Raw genomic sequence first — 18,091 nt, 5'->3', positions numbered from 1 at the left:
TTAGAAGTTAGTAAGTTACTATTAATAAAAAAATAAAAAAAAAAAAAAAAAACCTCTATTAACCTCTCTGTTAAATCGAAACACTCGCGCCGTATCTCCTCCCCGAGATCCTGAGAGGAGAACCGCCACAGCCCCGTGAAGCCCATCTCACGCAGTGCGTCTACAAGTGGGCGCATCGAGGCCATCTTGTCCTGGAAATTTGCGTCCGAGGCAATTGTACGCAGCAAAGTGTTGGCGGCCTTGAGAGCGCTTGTGTCTTGACTGTGTAACAGTACTTCTTCTATCAATGATGGGATTGCGCCGCATCTACCGTGACAATTAGTTCAACTTTCCACGCAGCGAAGCAGCAGAGTTAACACTTACAGTTCCTCAAAGACCAAGGGTCGCTGCAAGGCCAGCTCATTCAGCCACTGCAGGCTCCGGACCTGCACTCGTTCCTCAAGATACTGGAAGTCAACTAGCTCGATAGCAGAGATGAGCAACAGGTCTCTGTCCCTTACGTTATCCATTCTTTGGCGGCCGGTGAGCGTCGTGATGTTGCCGGCGTCCTCCGAACCCACTCCAGCTATCCAGTGGCCGTCTCTGTAGTCCTCGGGAAGCACACCCCTTGCCGAGATCAAGGCAAGATATGGCAGAGAATCTGCTGTGGGATCGTCCTTGGTCGCGGGGGGTACAGTGGTGGAGTTGGCAATCTCCACGAACGCGGATAAAACGCGAATTGCCGTTGGGCGTGTTGATGTATCCGTGAGTCCGCGGACCAGGCAAGCGCAGACCGCAAAGTGGAAGCTCTCGTGGTCGAAATGGATTCCGTACGCATCGTCCAGCGGCAGTGCGGCCTCTTCAAGCTGGCCGCGGCTTTGCAACAGAAGCGGAACAAACTTCTCCCCAGTAGCGCTACACACGGCGCCGATGTTGGTCAAGACCGCCTCGAGGAACTGGGCTGTGCAGTTGAAGAGACCGATAGGGACAAGTCGGACGAGAGATATAGCCAGCCAGAAAAGCTGAAGGCCGTAGCGAGAGGATGAAGGGAGCTTGATCATCATCTTGGACAGCGAGGTCACGATAGAGATCAGCATTTCGCTATTCCCGTCTTCGCCAAACTGGCCGATGCTGTTGCGCAAGGCAACGAGCACTTGGTAAAGCAGGTCATCGTCCACCTCTTCACGAGCCAGGTATCCCATTACCGCAAAAGCCCTCGGCTGCACAGCCGGGTTGTTCTGAAAGGCGGTGCTGGCAACCAGGCTCATCCATCGCGACCTCCAACTGTTCGCCAAGTCGACCGAAGGCGCTGCAATGGAGCATATGTCAAACAGGATGACAGTCAAGTTCTCAGTTGCTGCAAGTGCTGAGCTTGAGTCGTGTGCCGTGGAGACGGAGGCGCCGTCGCGAGTGGTCGACGTCGTCAAAGAAAACGCCTCTCCTCGGGGTTCACAGAGAATGTCAAGGTTTGCTTTCAGCTTGGTGAGCCTTGCCTCGTCCAGGTTAAATGCCGTACACACAGAATGGACCGAGTTGATCAACAGCTTGTACACGAGAGAGCGAACGCCATTGTCGCCCGTGTTTGCCAGCATCGTGACGATGTGGAAGATTTCAGGCAAGAAGAGCCGGGACTGAACACCGCTATCGAATGACAAGGCAACGCAAAACTGGAGGAGAACGCAGATCTCTGCCCAGACTGGGCTGTCCTGCAGATATCTCGTCGGCCTCAGTGATGAACGATTGAGGGTCTTGCGCAGTCGGGAGAAGATTCTCCCCCGAATAGTGACTGTACCAATACCAGTGACGACAGGTGCAATGACATCCAAGGACTCTTCATGAGCTCCATAGCTTAGAGCAGTCTTGATGAGCTCATCGAGGAATATGTCGAGGAGCAGCTCATCATTGGTAATTGATGGTAGAACAAAGTGCTGAAGAGGATAGACGAGGTGTTGGTCCAGTACAATGACGTCGATCATCTTTCTCAGGAGCGTAGCGACCTTTTCTCTTCCCTTTTCACTGTCTTGTTCACTTGTCAAGATGTTCGTTCGAAGGCCACCGAGCCATGGTGACATATATGCCAAGCTGAGCGGCCTCTGCTCCTCAGGGAAGCTTTCCCATCCAACAAAGAACTCCGTCAGGAAATCAGATGTCAGTTGTGGCTGCGTGGTTGCTAGGATTCTGCTCACTTCAACCACGAACTTCGTGGGATCAGCGGGAATAGAGATGTCTAGTGGAGACAATCAGCATTAGCGAATAGGCATGGCATCGGCCAGGAACTTTACCTTTTGCACATGATAATCTGGAATCTGCGCTGAACTTGAAGGCCCTGCAGAGTGCTCCCAGCAGATTGTATGATGCCAGTCTTAGAGAGCGATCCGGACTCAGAAGATTGGTGAAGGCGAGGTTGAGCAATGTGCCGGGCACGTCTTGGGGACGCATAAGCCTTTCAAAAGGCTTGTATGTGCGATTCTCTTTCCCATGCTTGCTCTTGGCGCTGCGGATGGTCTGGAGCACGTCTGCCTTCTTTGGGCTGGTGAAGTACATTACGATCTTTCCACCATCTGCGCGAAGCCCAAAGGACGAGTCATCCTCTGACTGCAGTGTTGTTGTTGCTTCTTCCACGTCCCCTAGTCGGAAGATGTCATTGACAGTGGTACTGAGACGGAGACCGGACAAGACCTCCTGTTTTTTGGTCGTCGTGACTTGGACAAACTGGCTCCCAACCTTGACCGCGACCTCTACCTTTCCCTTTGACCTGGAGAGCCTCGTGACGGGCTGGAACATGTAGCGAGTATCTGTGACAACGCTGATCGTTTCTTTAGGAAGATGGAGCTGACTGAGGTGGAAATGAGCTTGAAGATCCTGGAGGCTTCCTATCAAGTGGTATTCCACGTTTCTCGGATGGAAAGCACTGCTATCGCTCCTCGTGGAAACCCGTAGAAGGTGTCGAAAGCATCTCCTGCACGCACTGCGTTAGCGACAATAGTGACATGATAGATGTAGGACATAGCAAACCTGAAAGCGCTGTTCATGTTGTAAACGTAGACCCTGGTGAGATTGAGCGTCAGCTCTGAGGGAGTCAGGAGATCTAGCATCTTGAAGAAATCGTCCTGGGGATCATTCCGCCCATTGTAGCACGTAGCATCTATGAAGAGCCCGAAGGGTTCATGCCAAAGCCTGCTGGCAATCTGGTAAAGGGCATTAGTACCTTTCTCTTTGACTCATTATTCCCATCACTGGCTAATCATGCCAAAAGAGATTCTGATGCGGCGCGCACCAGCAGGAGTACTGAGGCCAACGGCAGCGGGTATGTTATTTCTGAGGAGAGGCAAGGACCAACCTTGAGATAGCAGTAAAGCATGGTATCATAATCAATATTATCCGCCTCAATGTGCCGTAGAATGATGCAGATAATCGACAGTCCATCCTGGAGGAAAAAACTCAGCATATGCTCATGTACATTTCAAGAGAAGATTCTGATGGGAAGCTGATGGGATGTGCCTCACCTTGCTTTCGCCGCCGTCATACACCGCACGGGACGTCAGATAAGATTCAGTACCACGGAAGGCATTTCGAAGCATGAAGTTCTGAAACCGGGAATACAAGGGCGGGCTGTTCGTTGAGATTTGTGGGCGATTCCATGATATGGCCAGGGGAGGTGGGCCGAGATTTGCAATGAGATTCCGTAGAGGCTCCATGGTCGGTGACCGACCGCGGGCATGCTCTCCGGGGGACCTGACGTAGTCTCTCCTGTCTTTGGCAACGAGTATCTGCTGAATGTGATCCCAATGGTCATAGAGGAATCGATGCAACGCCACGCACGAGCCAAAATCAATGGCTTTTCTGTTACTGCTGCTTTCGATTTGACTCGGCGGAATCTTCCTGACAGTTAGCTCACTCTTGTGTGGAAAATGAATAGAGAAATATGGAGGATAAAAGCAGACGACAATGGAGAGTATACACTCACTGATATCTCACGCAGGAAGCCCATCACGACGTGAATGTTTTGGACTAAGAAGAGGTTAAGTGGAAACATGTAAGGCTCTTTTGTTCCGAATAGGACATTGTTGGCCAAGTTCTGTATAATCTTTGCTATGAGCAGCAGTCCTCGCCGCATCTCCTTTGATGGCGGCGTTGGCACGAGCCCCTCGACTTCTGGAGCAACGATTGCGGGACAGAAGAACCGGAGGAAGATGAATGCACCGACAGCAGTGTATTTGGCGTTGGGGAAGCGGTGTAACACGGCATCTGAAATCTTTATAGAAACGTGAGTGATATTCACCAACTAGTTAAAAGGGGGCCATGTGAACTCACTATGCTGCAAATCTTCCGGAAAGAGGGGGGAATGTTGGCAGCAGAGGCGCAGATATCGTCCATGAAAACTTTGGCAACGATCTGAAGCTGGAGGGCATTCTTTTGCAGTTCTTCCTGAGTGCCGACCCGGGCCGGATCGAGCTCCAAATCCAAGTCTTGAGATGTGAGCATGAGTCGTTCGAGGACCTTATGGAGAGTTCCCTGCAAGTAAGCAAAGCCTTTCCACCTCGCATAGACAGACAGCATCTTGGTCGCAACGCAGTTTCGACGCAAAATCTCCGTCTCGTTCTCTAAACCTGAGATTAGCCGCCATCGTTCCTGGCCTTGCCCAGGGGCACAATGACTCAACGAGCCAACGTGGCTTACCAGTTTGCTCAATCTCTGCTCGGATAAGCGCCTCAAACAGCTCGAATATGAGGCCTCGCTGCTCAAACACGGTCAAAAGACAAATTGTAAGTTCATCGACCTCTGTGCTTGGGCAGATTGCACTCATCGAAGCAGGCAGCGATAGATCTTTTGTAAGCAACTTTGCGTGGAGTGTCAGCCTCTTCAGAAGCGTTCAGGCAAAGAAAGGTGAGACAACAAACCTCTAAAAGCTCCTCGTATTTCTTACTAACAGCCGAGTCTGTCAAATTGCTAAACTCGGTCCCTTGGACGAGTATGTTGTAGAGAACTTTGACGAATGCCGTTCGGATCTCAACATTGTCGTGATATCCGATATTGATGGAATGCTTGAGGCCAACGTCGATATTTGCGCTGAGCAAATTGGAAAGGATGGTGATGGCCAAGTCGGAATTGGAGATCATCTCGTCCCGGCCAGCCAGAGTTGTAGAAAGGTCCGTTCTACTTGTTTCAGCAGTCTCGTTGTTCAACAGGGAAAGAAACCGATTGAAGTAGTTGTGGAACATCTGGGACTTCATCTCACTCATTCCGACATCCGACTGACTGTCAGCGGGCTGCAGCGGCAGGCGGAAGGTGAGATCTGCAAGGGATCGCAGACAGGCCTTGTCAAGGTCCTTTTGAACCCTGTTCAGATCATCCGGCTTCCCGGCCTGATCCACGTGCGGTGATCGTGGCCGATCTATCCAGCCGATGGTGTGCTCGAGGAGCTGGTTTCGAATATGCACGTCATCCCGAAGATTCAAATGCTCCTTTCTCTTCGTCACGGCCTCACATAATTGACAGACCCTTATCTTGACCCGTAGGGTATTCGCGGTATCTGCGATGCCGTCGATGAACTTGGCAAAGTTCAGCGTCATTAGGCCCAGGTGAACCGACGAGGCTGCCCCTAAGTCGGCGGGAATCTCCAGTCTTTCGACCAATGTCTTCAACAGAGAAGCGGCCTGCTCTGCGAAGATGATGTCCGTCTCTTGAGCCTTGTCTGCCGGAGCGAGGACACCGGCAAACAGCACATCCAATTCTGACTCGAGAGCTTTGAACAAGGCTGGATAGAGAACCGATGATACTTCACTCGATAGTATTTCGCGCATTGCCTCACGAACCCTGACGTTTGCACACGCCAGAAGCTGGATGGCTAATTTGAGATAGCGTTTGAGAGACGACTCCTCGGGCTGCTCAGACGAGGATCGATCGATCCACTTCAGGTTCTGGAGAGACGGTTCTTCCAGGATGATGGCCTGGTCGGCAGTACAAACTCCCCCGAGAGAGGCAAGGAAGCCTGAGAAGTTTCGCCACTCTGACAATAATCGATCATCGACAGAGTTGGGATGCAGTGTCGAGACTTTTTGAACCAAGTATATCCAACGCTCGAACGCGATTTCCCAAGCATCCAATATGCCTAATGTGGGAAACTGTATGCGGCGCAAGAGGTTTCGGATGCGTTTTTGGAAGGCGACCAATCCAGTGAAGCGGAAAGCCGGAGAGGCAATCTCGCGGAATATATCGCCGTTACGAAGGACCGAGGCTGAAGACTTGACAGCTTCAGAGGACTCGCCGACGCAAGAGCACTCTGCCACGAAAAGGCCGATGCAAGAGGTTACCAGCTGACAGACGTCGATGTCGGCGGAGCAGAGAGACACCAGAAGGACGGTCTCTAATTTGGACGAAGCGGCTGCCATGTCAGGAAGCTCATTGGAAAGGCGGGCCAACTCCTGTAGGAGATGGGAACCAAAAGCTTAGCGAGAATGAACAGACAACCCGAGATGATCAACCTGCGGACAAGCATCTTACCGGTATATTTCTCAGTAGCGTGAGACGGGCTTTGAGGTAATCGCGCATCGTCGTCAACTCAGACAGTCTGGGGTGAACCATCCGGTCACACAGCTCTAACAGAACCTTGGAGCTGGAGAAGCGGTATTAGTTGATATGCCAGCAATCGCACGAGGCTTCATCGTACCTTCGAGTCCAGAACGTCTCACGCAGCTCAACGACATCGGGATGGCTCTGCTCGTTAAAGAACTTGACAGCCTCCGGGTGCTCCGCAAAGAGCCTCTCGGCAACTTCGGTTGCTGTCTGGCATATAGTCTTGTTGGATGAGATGACTGTGAACATGAATGGCCCCAGAGTGTCAATCGTTTGCGTCTGACGATTCAACTCGTTCAACAGAGGCGTGGGCAGAGCACCGAGAAACTTGAGGATGCTGCGCGCCATGTTTACGGTCTCATTACCGAGGTTTACCGCTGGATCCCACGACACAGCTACACAAGTCTAACACCAATCAGCATCATCACGGCGAGAAAGTAGAGACGTTTGTGTGGCAAACCTTTAGCTGTGACTGAATGAAGGGAAGAGCCTCGTTGAAGAGTTCATTATATCTGGAAGCGTCTGGCTGGTTCGCAAGATGGCAGCAGGCTTGGATAACAGCGACTTTGAAACTATGCGGCGACGAAGGCGAGATACAAGTATCAAGGACAGTATCAATACACACGTCCAGGTTCAGATGCGCTAGAGTAATGAAAGCGGCAGTAATCATATTCTGGTCAAAGTGGGCAGAAGGCGAGCTGGTCGCGGAATGGCGAAACACTGCGTCCCGAACCTCGTCTTGCACGTCCATGGCATAACTGACGAGCGCAGAGTCGCTTTCTGCGCTGAAATGCCGCGCCGCACGGAGCAGGGAGATGACACAGTATCCAGCCTGCTCGTTCCCGTTCTTCATGGTTTTACGCAGCCCATCCAGAAACGTCACCTTCTTCATGATATTGTTGCTCTTGGCCTCCCTCAAGTTACTAGCGACCTCGAACACGTCGGGCATGAGGAAAAGAAGGGTTGTCTGGAGAGGGAAGAGGAGAGCCTTGCGTCTACCATTGTCAGTCACGGTCTGGGTCATGTCGAAGAGAGTATCCGCGCCTCCGTCAAGCCGCCTGTGTAGACGGTGCAGACGGACAAACTCCTGCGGATATCGATCAATCCACCGAGCGATCAGCAGCGGCATGGTCGCGGCGACGGTGTTCTGATAGGATTTCCGAAAGTGGAGGAAACTGGAGCATATCTCCTGGATGATGAGGCCAAGCTTGGCGCCGTCGACCCAGAAAGAGGAAATGAGCCGCACGACGATGAGCGACCCTTTCCCCGGATCCTGAGCGGTCCAAGCCTCCGCGTTGGCATCCGCCGCTGCGGAGACGCGGACGTTGTATATGACATCCCGGAGGTAGCTGAACGAATCTGACCAACTGGAGGCCGTGACATATCCCACGAGTGTCCTGACAGGCGTTTCGACTTGGTCGAGATACGACGCAAGGCGGCTCTCGGCCTCGACTTGTTCGCTGTGGGCATCCTGCGGCGCCTCGCCGGTGCCGCCCCCGATGCTCTGGTCCAGAAGCACATGTGCCGAGAGCATGTAGTTATCGGATATGGGCTCCAGCAGGTCCTTGAGGGCATCGAAGATCCGGCCAACAAGCCGGTCGCCCAGGGGGGTAGACGGCAAAGCTACGTCCTTGTCGGGAGCATCGGGCTGCGCGCTCCAATTGGCGGAGCAGCAGTCCGCCGCCAAGCTCAGCACGAAGAGCTCCGAAGACAGCACATGGCTGGGATGATCCGAGATGGCACTGTAGGGACGCGCGAGCTCTTCGAGCAGTCCCACCAGCGACTCCAGTATGATGCCAATCGACGCCTTACTCAGATCGACGAGCGTCGACCTCGTAATGTGCAGCACTTCATCCTCCAGGGGGCTTTGGCTGCTCGTTCCGGTGACGTGCGGTAGCTGTGATGCCCCCAGAAAGGCTTATACGTTAGCCGGGCCGTCTGCAACAGTCGGAAGGGAGGCGATTGACGCGGATTGAGTCCTTACCCTGCTGGACAGCCGCTCAACCAGGCAGGCGACCAGGCTTGAATCCCCAGACATGGCGGCGATCTGGAGATGTCGGAACGAGCTCGTTGGGAGTGGATGAGGCCATGATGGAAGCCCAGGGCAGCGCGGGGTACTTTCTATCATGTACCTGCTTGCTCGTAGCGCGACCCCTGGATTGGAAGAAGCCCCCGGCCGTCCCTCCATTGGATGCCTGTACCTTGATTACCTACAGCAGCTCCGGTTATTAGTGGTTTCGATATCCCGAGGTCCGCTAGAATTGGACCACAACAGGGACTCCAGACCAGTGCTACTAGTAGCTTTACCTGATCTAGGCACTAAAGGTACCTCCTCGAATAAGGTAAGCTGCTGCAGCGAGCTTCAAGCCTCCGGCCTGTCACCGGGATACTATAGTCCACCTGGACCTCATTCATACCTACCTACCAGCACCGAACTCTTCATCCCACGCACTGCTTGAGGAGAGCTTAGGAGGTGGTCTGTCCTCGATCCTCTCTTCCTTTTTGCCCCTCCGCTCCCGGAGCCGCTATGCAACAATGCCTCGCAGGCACGGGGCTCTAGACGACTACACGTCTGCTGTGCCTCAAGTCTGTCCCCCCCCGTGTGATGTGCTGCTCTGTCTCACGGGCCAGCCTAACCAATGTCGCAGATCATCTTGTCCACGTCCGACTCTGACTATCTCGACCACCTCATACCCGTGCTGAAAGATGCCACCAACTCGCGACGAACGCCGGCGCTGCTGCAATCCCTGTCCCGCTACTCGGAGGACCGCGAGGCAGACATTGAGCGGATCGGATTGACCAAGCACGAAGAGTTCCTCGACTCGGTCCACAGGTTGCAGGAGGTCCGTGAAGGCACCGTGAACCTCACCACCGAGATTCTCAAGCTCAACCAGTCGATCCAAGCAAGCACCGAGAAGCTTGCCGACCAAAAGGGCGCTCTTGTCAATACAAAGGCTGTTCGCCAGAACATCGCGGACGCGGCGGATGCCCTTCGAGAGTCCCTCACGGTGCTGCATGCCGTCAACCATTCCCACGAGCTTGTACGCCGCAAGAAGTACTACTCGGCCCTCAAGTCGTTGCAGGACCTGCAGAATGAGCATCTTGTTCCTATCCTCCAGAACCGCTATGCGACCCAGCACCGGCTGGCAGATGCGATCCAGAAGTCTCTCCCTGCTTCCCGACGAGCTATATCCGAAGCGGTCATGTCTGACCTCAACACATGGCTTTATCGGATCCGCGAGACCTCACAGTTCCTCGGCGAAGTCGCATTCTATCACACCGAAATGCGTAGATCCAGGCAGCGGGCACGAATCGAGAACGAGAAGTTTTTGGAGAACTTCAAGCTGAACTCTTCCATTGAGCTCATCTCGGATGAAAACGAAGAGTTTGACGTGTTGGACAATGAAGAGCTCCAAGTCGACTTCACGCCGTTGTTCGAGGCTCTGCACATTCACGATGCTCTTGGGCATAGCGACCGATTTCGCTCGGAGTACGCCTCTACCCGCCGCCAGCAGAAGGATCTCCTTGTCCCAACATCGATTGATTTGCTCGCCGAGGATGGGTCGTCTCTCAGCAGCTTGCTCGAGGGCATTGCAGGATTCGCAATCATTGAAAAGGCGACAATGCAGCGGGTTCCGTACCTGCGTTCCGTGGTTGATGTGAGTGTCGAGGCAAATTGAAGAGACAGCCAGATTGTTCTAATGCTGTACCGCAGGTAGAAGAACTATGGGACTCGATGTGCACCGCGGCCATAACCCTCACGACAAAGGGCCTTGCAAACATCGACAACGCTGAGATTTTACTCAAGATCAAGAGCGTTATTGCCTTGTTCATCCAGACCATGGAAGTAAGCTCTACCTTTTATAAACGGTCTCGGTGTACTCCGACAAGAGCTCACTGTATTTAGGGCTGGGGATACTCTGTATCTGCTCTTGATAATTTCCTCCTGCAGCTCTTTGACAAATACGCCCAGCTGCTGAAGCGTCGTTTCAGTGAAGACTTTCAAGAGGTTCGTGATCCAGACTTTGTTCCTCTCAGAGCAATTGGCCAGATGCTTACCAGGAATGTCTTTGACAGATTGTTTCTACTGATGACTATATGCCGATGGCCATCAACTCCCTCAGTGACTACGAGAAAGTGGTCAACGTTAGCTGGTTCACGCCAGATCGGCCTGTAGAGGAGCTTACGTGCGCTTACTATATCCCTCTCTTTCTGCGATGAGCACTGGACGCTGATGATCATGATAGGTTCCCCTGTGTTTTGCCGTTCTCGCAGATGTACCCGCTCTGCTGCATTGACATTCGCAATTTCCTGAACCAATTCTATTTCTTTCTCGATGATCATTTCCAGCATTCAGACATCATAGATGAGACACTACGAAAGGTTCTTACGATGACCTTTTCTCCCCAACGTTTTGCCGGCGGCACAAGATGACTAACTGTCGACTCAGTCTCTGGACGAGCTTCTTAGTGAGAAAGTCTGCAAGTCTCTCGTCGAGCGCCTCAGTTCCCAATACCTGGGTCAAATCGTGCAGATCCTCATCAATCTAGAGCACTTTGAAATAGCATGTCGCGAGCTGGAGCAGCTATTGATCAGAGCAAGGTCGTCCACCTCAGCGGGCGGTCCTCTGAGGTTGAACGCCACGGAAGAGTTTCGCAACAATAAGAAGACTGCGGAGAAGCGAATATTCGAGCTGGTCAACTCCAAAATCGACGATCTTGTCGACACGGCAGAATATGATTGGTAAGGCCGTTCTTTTCGTGTTATTGAAGAAGAAGCCATAACAGGCACTAACGAGCATCATCGGTAAAGGCTGGCGAACGAGGTACCGACCGAGCCAAGTAACTACATGCAGACGCTCACTCGCTACCTGTCCAACATCATGAACTCGACGCTTCTGGGACTGCCAAGAGAGATTAAGGAATTGATCTACTTTGACGCTCTAAGCCATGCGGCTGAGAAGATTCTGGTATGCTGCCCCCTGTTCGATTCGCTTCCATCTGATCCACGCATACTGACCGACTCTGCAAGGCCCTCCCCCTTTCACCCGAGGTTCGACACATCAACGGGCATGGAGTGTCGGCCCTGGCGCAAGACGTCAATTATCTCACCGAGTTCGTCGGGAGCCTCGAGAACGGACAGATGCTACGGGAAAACCTGGACGAGCTCCAACAGACTGTCAATCTGATGCAGTCCGATAACCACGAGGAGTTCTTCGATATCTCAATTCGCAACAAGAAATATGGCCGAGTTGACGTCCTCAATGGGCCGATGCTACTCGAGAAGTATGTCGTCACCCAAACACCCAAAAACAAATTGAAACCCAAGGAAACACAAGAACCCTTCAGAGACACGGTGCTGACAAGACACGATGTAGGCTCACTCCTACCGCGCAGCCTTCGGGGAGAGCGCCACTCTCCAACTTGTCTCGCTTCGCCATCATGAAATGAGGCAAGGCGTCGTGCGGATGCCTCTCCAACGTACGAGATACGCTTGACTGTTTTTTCCTTTGCACATCCGGAGGCTCTTTCTTGCGTTAGCAGCCAACTACAGAAAGCAGCTCTTGGGGAGCTGATTCCACGGGCCTCAACGCAAGTTGATAACAGACAGTGCTTGTCACATCTGGTGTGTGGACCCACAACCATTCCACCCTCTCATCGCCCAGAGCGAGGATCCTATTCAAAGTCTTCAGATGGCATGGGCGGCTGTCGGCGGTTAGCAGGGCAATGCTGCGGCGGGAACGGAAGATCTCTCCCTACCTGTTGCGGCTGCATTGCTGAATACTGGTACATGCCCTCCATCTCACCATACATGGCCGCCTGTGGCTGCGGTTGTCCGTAGGCGGCGGGAGGTGCCTGGGGGACCTGGCCGGGATACATGTTGGGGGCCTGTCTGTAATCCTGCTCAGAAGGAAGCGCATGCCCGCCCATGTAGTCTGCAGTGGCCATGGGGTGGGACGACGGATGGCCGGCCGCCGGGGCCATGCCAGCGTGCTGCCCCGGCATGGGGGCCTGACCTGCGCCTGGAACGGATTGCGCGGCGGACGGCTGTGTGGTGGTTCGTTTAGCATGTGCCGTAGCCTCCTCACGGGGGACGATGTCGATCAAGAAATCAAACATGTCGGACTTTGCGAGCGCAGAGGCAATGTCGGAGCGCTGCAGCGTGCGCCTCTTGTTCTCCTCGGCATGGATCCAGGCCCGCATGGTGAGCTCCGTGATGAATATGTCGCAGCCCTTGGCGAACAGGATGGGCGCTTCGGCGGATATCATCTTGACTTCGGGATCGGCCTTCATGACCTTTTTGATGCGAGCGAGGGGAAGCTGGTGGATCTTGTAGTCGTGCGTGTCGCTCTCCAGGTGGCTGATTGTCTGCTGCCAGTAAGTCGTCAAGATGTCCTTGTACTGCCCTGTGAGGCCCTGGTGAACCTGTAGAGCGCCAGTGACGTTAGCAAGCAACGGCCGAAACCCACAGCGCGGGTAGGCAGAGCAGAGGAGGAGGAGGAGGAGGAGGAGGAGGAGGAGGAGGAGGACAAACGTTGGCCCAGGGTCCGGTGTAGAGCTCCGCCGGCGCAAAGCCTTGCGAGGCAAGCTACATGCTTCGTTAACTCAGAGAAACCAGAAGAGAAAATAAACCCCGGCTCGGCCAAAGGGTCGTTGGAGAGAATACGAACTGCAGCACAGGCACCTGGAAGCAAAGGCGCATTAGTCTTGTAGTCGAGAGCGTCCAACTGCTTGAAGACTAACCATAGTGTCCGCCTTGTGTGGGATCATAGACTGGCGTCGGCCGGTTATGTGACGGGTGCGTTGGCGCGGATTGGTTCTGGGATTCCATTGTTGTGCGCTGGGCGGACGGATGGTCGACGAGCTGCGATTGTGGTTGTGGTGGTGGTGGTGGTGATGCTGGGGGTATGGCGTCAATCCTCAGGACCGAATGTTTCAGTGCTCTACGCGGGGAGGGAACACGCACCTGTACAGCTCGTTGCCGCAAGTCTGAACGGACAAGATGCGGTAGAACAAGGGATGGAAGAAATGTATATGGGTAGAATATATATTCAGGTACCGGGACGGGCGCGTGATGGTGTCACGCAAAGAGAAGCGCAGCGATCGCGTTGTTTGAGTTTGGGCTCGACCTCTTTGTTAGGTGATGTTGTCAGAGGTGCTTCCCAGCTGCGCGCAGCCTAGCCTAGTCCAGGTACTTAGCTAAGGCAATCATTTACTGGGGCAGCCAATCATCGGCGCAGCGCTGGACAAGCAGAACAAGCTCGCTTTGCGCATATCCGTTACATGTATATGTCGTCTCTATTTGCATACTTGCATCCCGCCTTAAATGGCGAGCGGGACCGGAAAAATTGCTTGTAACGGAAAATATCCACTTGTCTGCAGACGAAACCCGCTCCAGAAATTTAACCTACAAAAAGAAGAGAAAAAAAAAAATCCCAACACGAACCGAATTTCTGGAAAACCTCTCCTACGATCAAGCCGACTTTTTCACCAAAGGCGGCTTCGAATCCTTGTTTCTCCTCCATATACCTCCTCGCCATATGATGGCTGATTTTGTCGACGATGCCGTGCAGCAGCTTCTCCAGCAGGCCGAGCAGCGCCTCAGCGGCGGCCGCATAGTCGCGAAGCAGCAGCAAGCGTCGACGAATTCCAAGACGGCGACGACGGCAACGCCCAAGCCAGTAGGAGAAGATGCCAACGCTTTGTTGCCTCCTAAGCAGGAGAAGACGGAAGTCCGCGTGCCGCGACCTCTGGTAGCAGCATCACAGCGGAAGGGTAAGGTAAGAATCAGCTATTCTTCAATGATTTCTTCTGCTTCCCCCCGGAGGATCGCTGGTATAAAGATGAAAGCTAGCCGCAAGGCAATATGACACGGGACAATGTCCGTCTTGGACCACCGTCCCGTGGCCCCTGATTTCTTTTTTATCATCATAGTTACTCTGAATACCAAGCGAGACCCTCTCATGAGCCAAAAAGTTCTCTCTCTACGCATTTTGGCCAACCCCCCATCGCTAACCTCGAGAGCAAAAACAGAACACAGCAGGCGCCGAGTGGTTTGACCTCCCCAAGACGGACATGACGCCAGAGTTCAAGCGAGAATGGCAGCTGTTGCGTATGCGAAACGTTCTAGACCCCAAGCACCAGAAAAAGGCCCTGCGGGCGGCCGCCCCCGAGTTCTCCCACGTCGGCAGGGTCGTGTCCAGCCCGTTTGAGCCGCGCAGCGCGAGGCTCGGCAGCCGAGAGAAGAAGAAGACGCTGCTTGATAGCATCATGTCCGTGCACAACGACGCAAAGCTCGACTCCAAGTACTCCTCTGTCCAGGAGAAGAAGAGAGAAGGGCGAAAGGCTTACTACAAATCCGTGGTTGCCAAGCGACGACGAAGAAACTGAGACGAACTGCCTTTTCTTTTTTCATGAAAACGATACCCCGGCCACATTTGAGCGCCAATTGTATATATATATATTGATTTGCATATTACACATAGACGGAAACAGGAAAAATCGAAACCGCTTCAAACAAAGCACTCTCATTGCAAAATTTGATTACTTGAATGTTGTATATCTAATGTCGATATGTGAAATGGAATTTCCTCCGTGATAACATATTCTCGTTCTCATTATACCGTTTTGTAGTATATAAGTCATGATCGTACCTGACGGGCATTTGATAAGTGTTATAGTGTTTGGAGACTTGATAAACAGGGCTGTATGCAGCCGCATTGTGTTGATATACCAAAAATGGAAAAGGAATTTACCCTATTCTGCCCTCGGCCTTGGCATCTATTCGTCCTGTTAGTCGTGATGGTTCAACGACGGTAGCCTGCGGATGAGTTTTGACGAAGAGGGAAAAGACTCACCTTTGACTTGCTCAAAGACCTTGAGCATCTTGCGCCGTGCTCCAAGAGCGTTGACGCCCCGCTCCTCCAAAGCCTTGTCGTCCAACTCGATGAGTTCTGTCCAGTTCATATCTTTCAGATTGTCGGTATACTTGTGTAGCCGCAAGCTGCGAAGCCAGCTAGGAATATCCTGGAGAAGCGTAGGGTCCGTAGGGTCTTCCGGGGGCTTCGAGCTTCCCCTTCTTCCTCTCGGTGACCGTCCTCGGACCATGTCGGAATGATCCGACAGGTATCCCTCGTGGGAGTTGATCCCCAGCTGTCCCAAGCCAACAGGAGACATGCCGCCGGCCATCAAGGCCGAGCCATCATAAGCGCTGAGGAAGCCGTTGTGCTGAGGCGAGGTAAAATGCGACATGGGTCCCATGTTCGCCTGCATGGGCAAGCCTGGGGAGTTTGGACGAGACCGTTGTCCTCCAAGGGTGAGACCTTGCTGCGCTTGGATGGCCATCAACTGGTCGCGATTCAAGATTTGCCCGTGTTCGTTGATCATGACGACGTTGGCGTTGGGGATGTTCATGTGCGACGGAGCGGGCATCTGGCTGTGTGCGCTCCCCGGGGCATCGTTGGACCTAGCCCTTCGGTACTTGCGAACGTCGTCCAGAGCGAAGCGGTTGTTGACCGTAGAGAGGGCCGCGAGCTTCATTGCAGTCGCGTTGGCCACCATGTCGGCTTGCGTGGCACTTGAATTTCCGGTATTGAACGTTGGGGCCATTGGAGTGTTGACCATTGACGCCCAGTTGCCGCTGCTTGCATACGGAGACAAGAGGGGCAGATCAGGCGCATTCTTGTCCCGCGTCAAGGTGGTCGTTTGCAGAGTAGAGTTGCTGGTCAGCTGCGGTGGCCTTGGTGATCTCAACCCTCCGCCGGATGCCGGGGGCTGCACGAACTGGCCCATGGGAGTCTGAGACGAGCCCGCCTTTGAAGACGTCGCGGCATCGCCGCCGCTGCCCCAAGGCGAGGCTGTCGAGCCGACATTTCCCTCTCTGGATTCCGAAGTCGCACCCGCGATACTGGATCCCGTCATGGCGGCTCGGGGATCGATGGCAAGGCTGTTGCGGTTCGACGAGGGTGGGTTCCCCGTTTGCTGGGTGAATTTCGCCTTTTCCGTTGCAATGGCGGCCGCGGCATCTGGGAACATGGCATTGATCGTCGAGGCATCGAGGCCAGAGTGTCGCTTGGTCGATGACATGGCCGAGTTGCGGGCGAATGAGTTCCGAGCAGAGTCGACATTGAGTTTGTTCATGGCGTCGCTCAGCCGACTGGACATTGGGTCTTGCAGGGGAAAACAAGAATGTTAGCATGCAAAGGCCATTTCGAGACGTCCATTCCAAACGCAAGGCTTACCTTTGTCGAACGTCGCGGGAGACAGAACGCCAGACATCGGATGGTTCTTGCCCATCTGTTGCAGAACCTGGATGAAGAAGCGGATCTGGACCTGGGTGGTCTGCTGCAGCAGTGCATAGAGGGCAGCCGTGCGCTCGGCCTCGCTCAGGACGCGGAACCACTGCTCGATGGCGCTGAGCTCGTCCTTGAAGTCCTGGTCGAGCGTGGCGGCGGCCATCTCCTCCAGCGTCGTCTCGTACTGGTCAATGTCGGCAATCCACTGCTGGGCAATCTTGTCCTGGGAGTCAATGTCGAGGCCGGCGGGGCCGTGGCCGCCCTGCTGCGGCTGGCCGTAGAAGTCGGACGAGGGCCTGATGCGGCTGGCCGGCGAGGTCCCCGATATCGCCGCCATGTCGGCAGACGCGCGCAGCGAGCTGCCAGAGCCCACTGCCCGCGACGAGGGCGGCCTTAGAGAGGGCGCGGCATTGACCTCGGGGGTGCTGTTGCGATTGCCGGCGATGCCAGACATGTTGAGCATGCTTCGGCTGCGTCAAAACTGGGCGGTTGAAGCCTTGGAAGGGGATCGAGTGAAGTGGGTGGGAAAAAGAGAAGAGGGGCTAAGGACGGAAGAAACAGTTGGCGAATTCCTGCAGCATCCAGCTGAGCAAAGAGACGGTTTGACAAGACACGCAAACCACGACGATGAGAAATTATGACGAGCTATAACAAGTTCCCCGAGCAAACTAGGCGGCCACGCGTTAGCTTTCGAGCAGATCACGGTTTTTGCTTCCCCGTGTCTTTTCCCCCCCTTCTATATCTTTTTTTTTCCCCCCTCTTCTGCCATGAACTGATGGGACTCCGGAATCCTCCAGCGAGGCAAGCCGGAAACGGGCGAGGCTCACCAAGAGGGAACGCACTAGTTGTTTTAACCAAAGATTGGTGGGAGAGTGTCTGCTTCCAGGCAGGCAACGCAATTCAATCCAGCTACCGACCAGCCTTCCGAGAGAGATCGTATCAAACGCGCTGCCTTGGAAGAAGGATCTGGTGAGAAGAGAAACAAACGGAGGGCGACAGACTACCGACGGGTCTTTGCGAGAGTAAGACTAGCAGCAGTACTTTGTTGCTAGCAGCAGTTCTGTGCCTTTGAGCGAAGCGTAGCCGCCGCGAGAGATTGAGACGCAATAGAGACTCCTGCCATAACAGGTTAGCAGTGCTATTAAATGAAACCTAGGAAAAAAATACTTTTTAGTAGCGCCAGGTTACTTTTTACTTTCAGTATACTTAGCACTATATATATTATTTATTATAAGAAAAAAA

At 53.6% G+C, this 18,091-nt stretch overlaps 5 protein-coding genes across 5 annotated transcripts; 2 read left to right on the top strand and 3 right to left on the bottom strand.

The window, feature by feature from the left end:
- Positions 1-152: 152 nt before the first annotated feature.
- Positions 153-8,593, bottom strand: CCMA1212_010357 (Neurofibromin; the record flags this gene model as incomplete). Its single annotated transcript, XM_073707406.1, has 14 exons — positions 153-306; positions 364-2,206; positions 2,262-2,938; positions 2,995-3,167; positions 3,320-3,406; positions 3,486-3,872; positions 3,947-4,234; positions 4,294-4,583; positions 4,660-4,819; positions 4,881-6,404; positions 6,484-6,595; positions 6,650-6,960; positions 7,016-8,452; positions 8,540-8,593. Coding segments are annotated over 14 exons (7,497 nt in total), but the record flags the coding sequence as incomplete, so codon positions are not given.
- A 497-nt stretch (positions 8,594-9,090) lies between these two features.
- Positions 9,091-12,005, top strand: CCMA1212_010356 (Exocyst complex component sec15; the record flags this gene model as incomplete). Its single annotated transcript, XM_073707405.1, has 10 exons — positions 9,091-9,141; positions 9,204-10,214; positions 10,271-10,402; positions 10,463-10,564; positions 10,633-10,742; positions 10,803-10,938; positions 11,006-11,298; positions 11,368-11,524; positions 11,587-11,840; positions 11,933-12,005. 10 exons carry the CDS (start codon positions 9,091-9,093, stop codon positions 12,003-12,005), a joined length of 2,319 nt encoding a protein of 772 aa, XP_073554100.1.
- A 225-nt stretch (positions 12,006-12,230) lies between these two features.
- CCMA1212_010355 (Transcriptional activator HAP5) lies at positions 12,231-13,386 on the bottom strand (the record flags this gene model as incomplete). The annotated part of the gene is made up of 5 exons (XM_073707404.1): positions 12,231-12,260; positions 12,315-12,980; positions 13,090-13,143; positions 13,226-13,239; positions 13,299-13,386. The coding sequence occupies 5 exons, from the start codon at positions 13,384-13,386 to the stop codon at positions 12,231-12,233; spliced, it is 852 nt and encodes a 283-aa protein (XP_073554098.1).
- A 712-nt stretch (positions 13,387-14,098) lies between these two features.
- CCMA1212_010354 (rRNA-processing protein fcf2) lies at positions 14,099-14,945 on the top strand (the record flags this gene model as incomplete). The annotated part of the gene is made up of 2 exons (XM_073707403.1): positions 14,099-14,335; positions 14,589-14,945. The coding sequence occupies 2 exons, from the start codon at positions 14,099-14,101 to the stop codon at positions 14,943-14,945; spliced, it is 594 nt and encodes a 197-aa protein (XP_073554099.1).
- A 361-nt stretch (positions 14,946-15,306) lies between these two features.
- CCMA1212_010353 (Protein VTS1) lies at positions 15,307-17,319 on the bottom strand (the record flags this gene model as incomplete). Its single annotated transcript, XM_073707402.1, has 3 exons — positions 16,796-17,319; positions 15,413-16,723; positions 15,307-15,335 (listed from the first exon to the last, which is right to left on the bottom strand). The coding sequence occupies exons 1-3, from the start codon at positions 17,310-17,312 to the stop codon at positions 15,307-15,309; spliced, it is 1,857 nt and encodes a 618-aa protein (XP_073554103.1). The 5' UTR covers positions 17,313-17,319.
- Between the last annotated feature and the right edge of the window lie 772 nt (positions 17,320-18,091).

This window comes from Trichoderma ghanense (assembly GCF_004382785.1).
Source record: "Trichoderma ghanense strain CCMA-1212 chromosome Unknown scaffold_24, whole genome shotgun sequence".
In the NCBI taxonomy this organism is placed as follows: domain Eukaryota; kingdom Fungi; phylum Ascomycota; class Sordariomycetes; order Hypocreales; family Hypocreaceae; genus Trichoderma; species Trichoderma ghanense.
The sequence above is the reverse complement of the archived record's forward strand: the minus strand, read 5'-3'. Positions and strand labels throughout refer to the sequence as shown.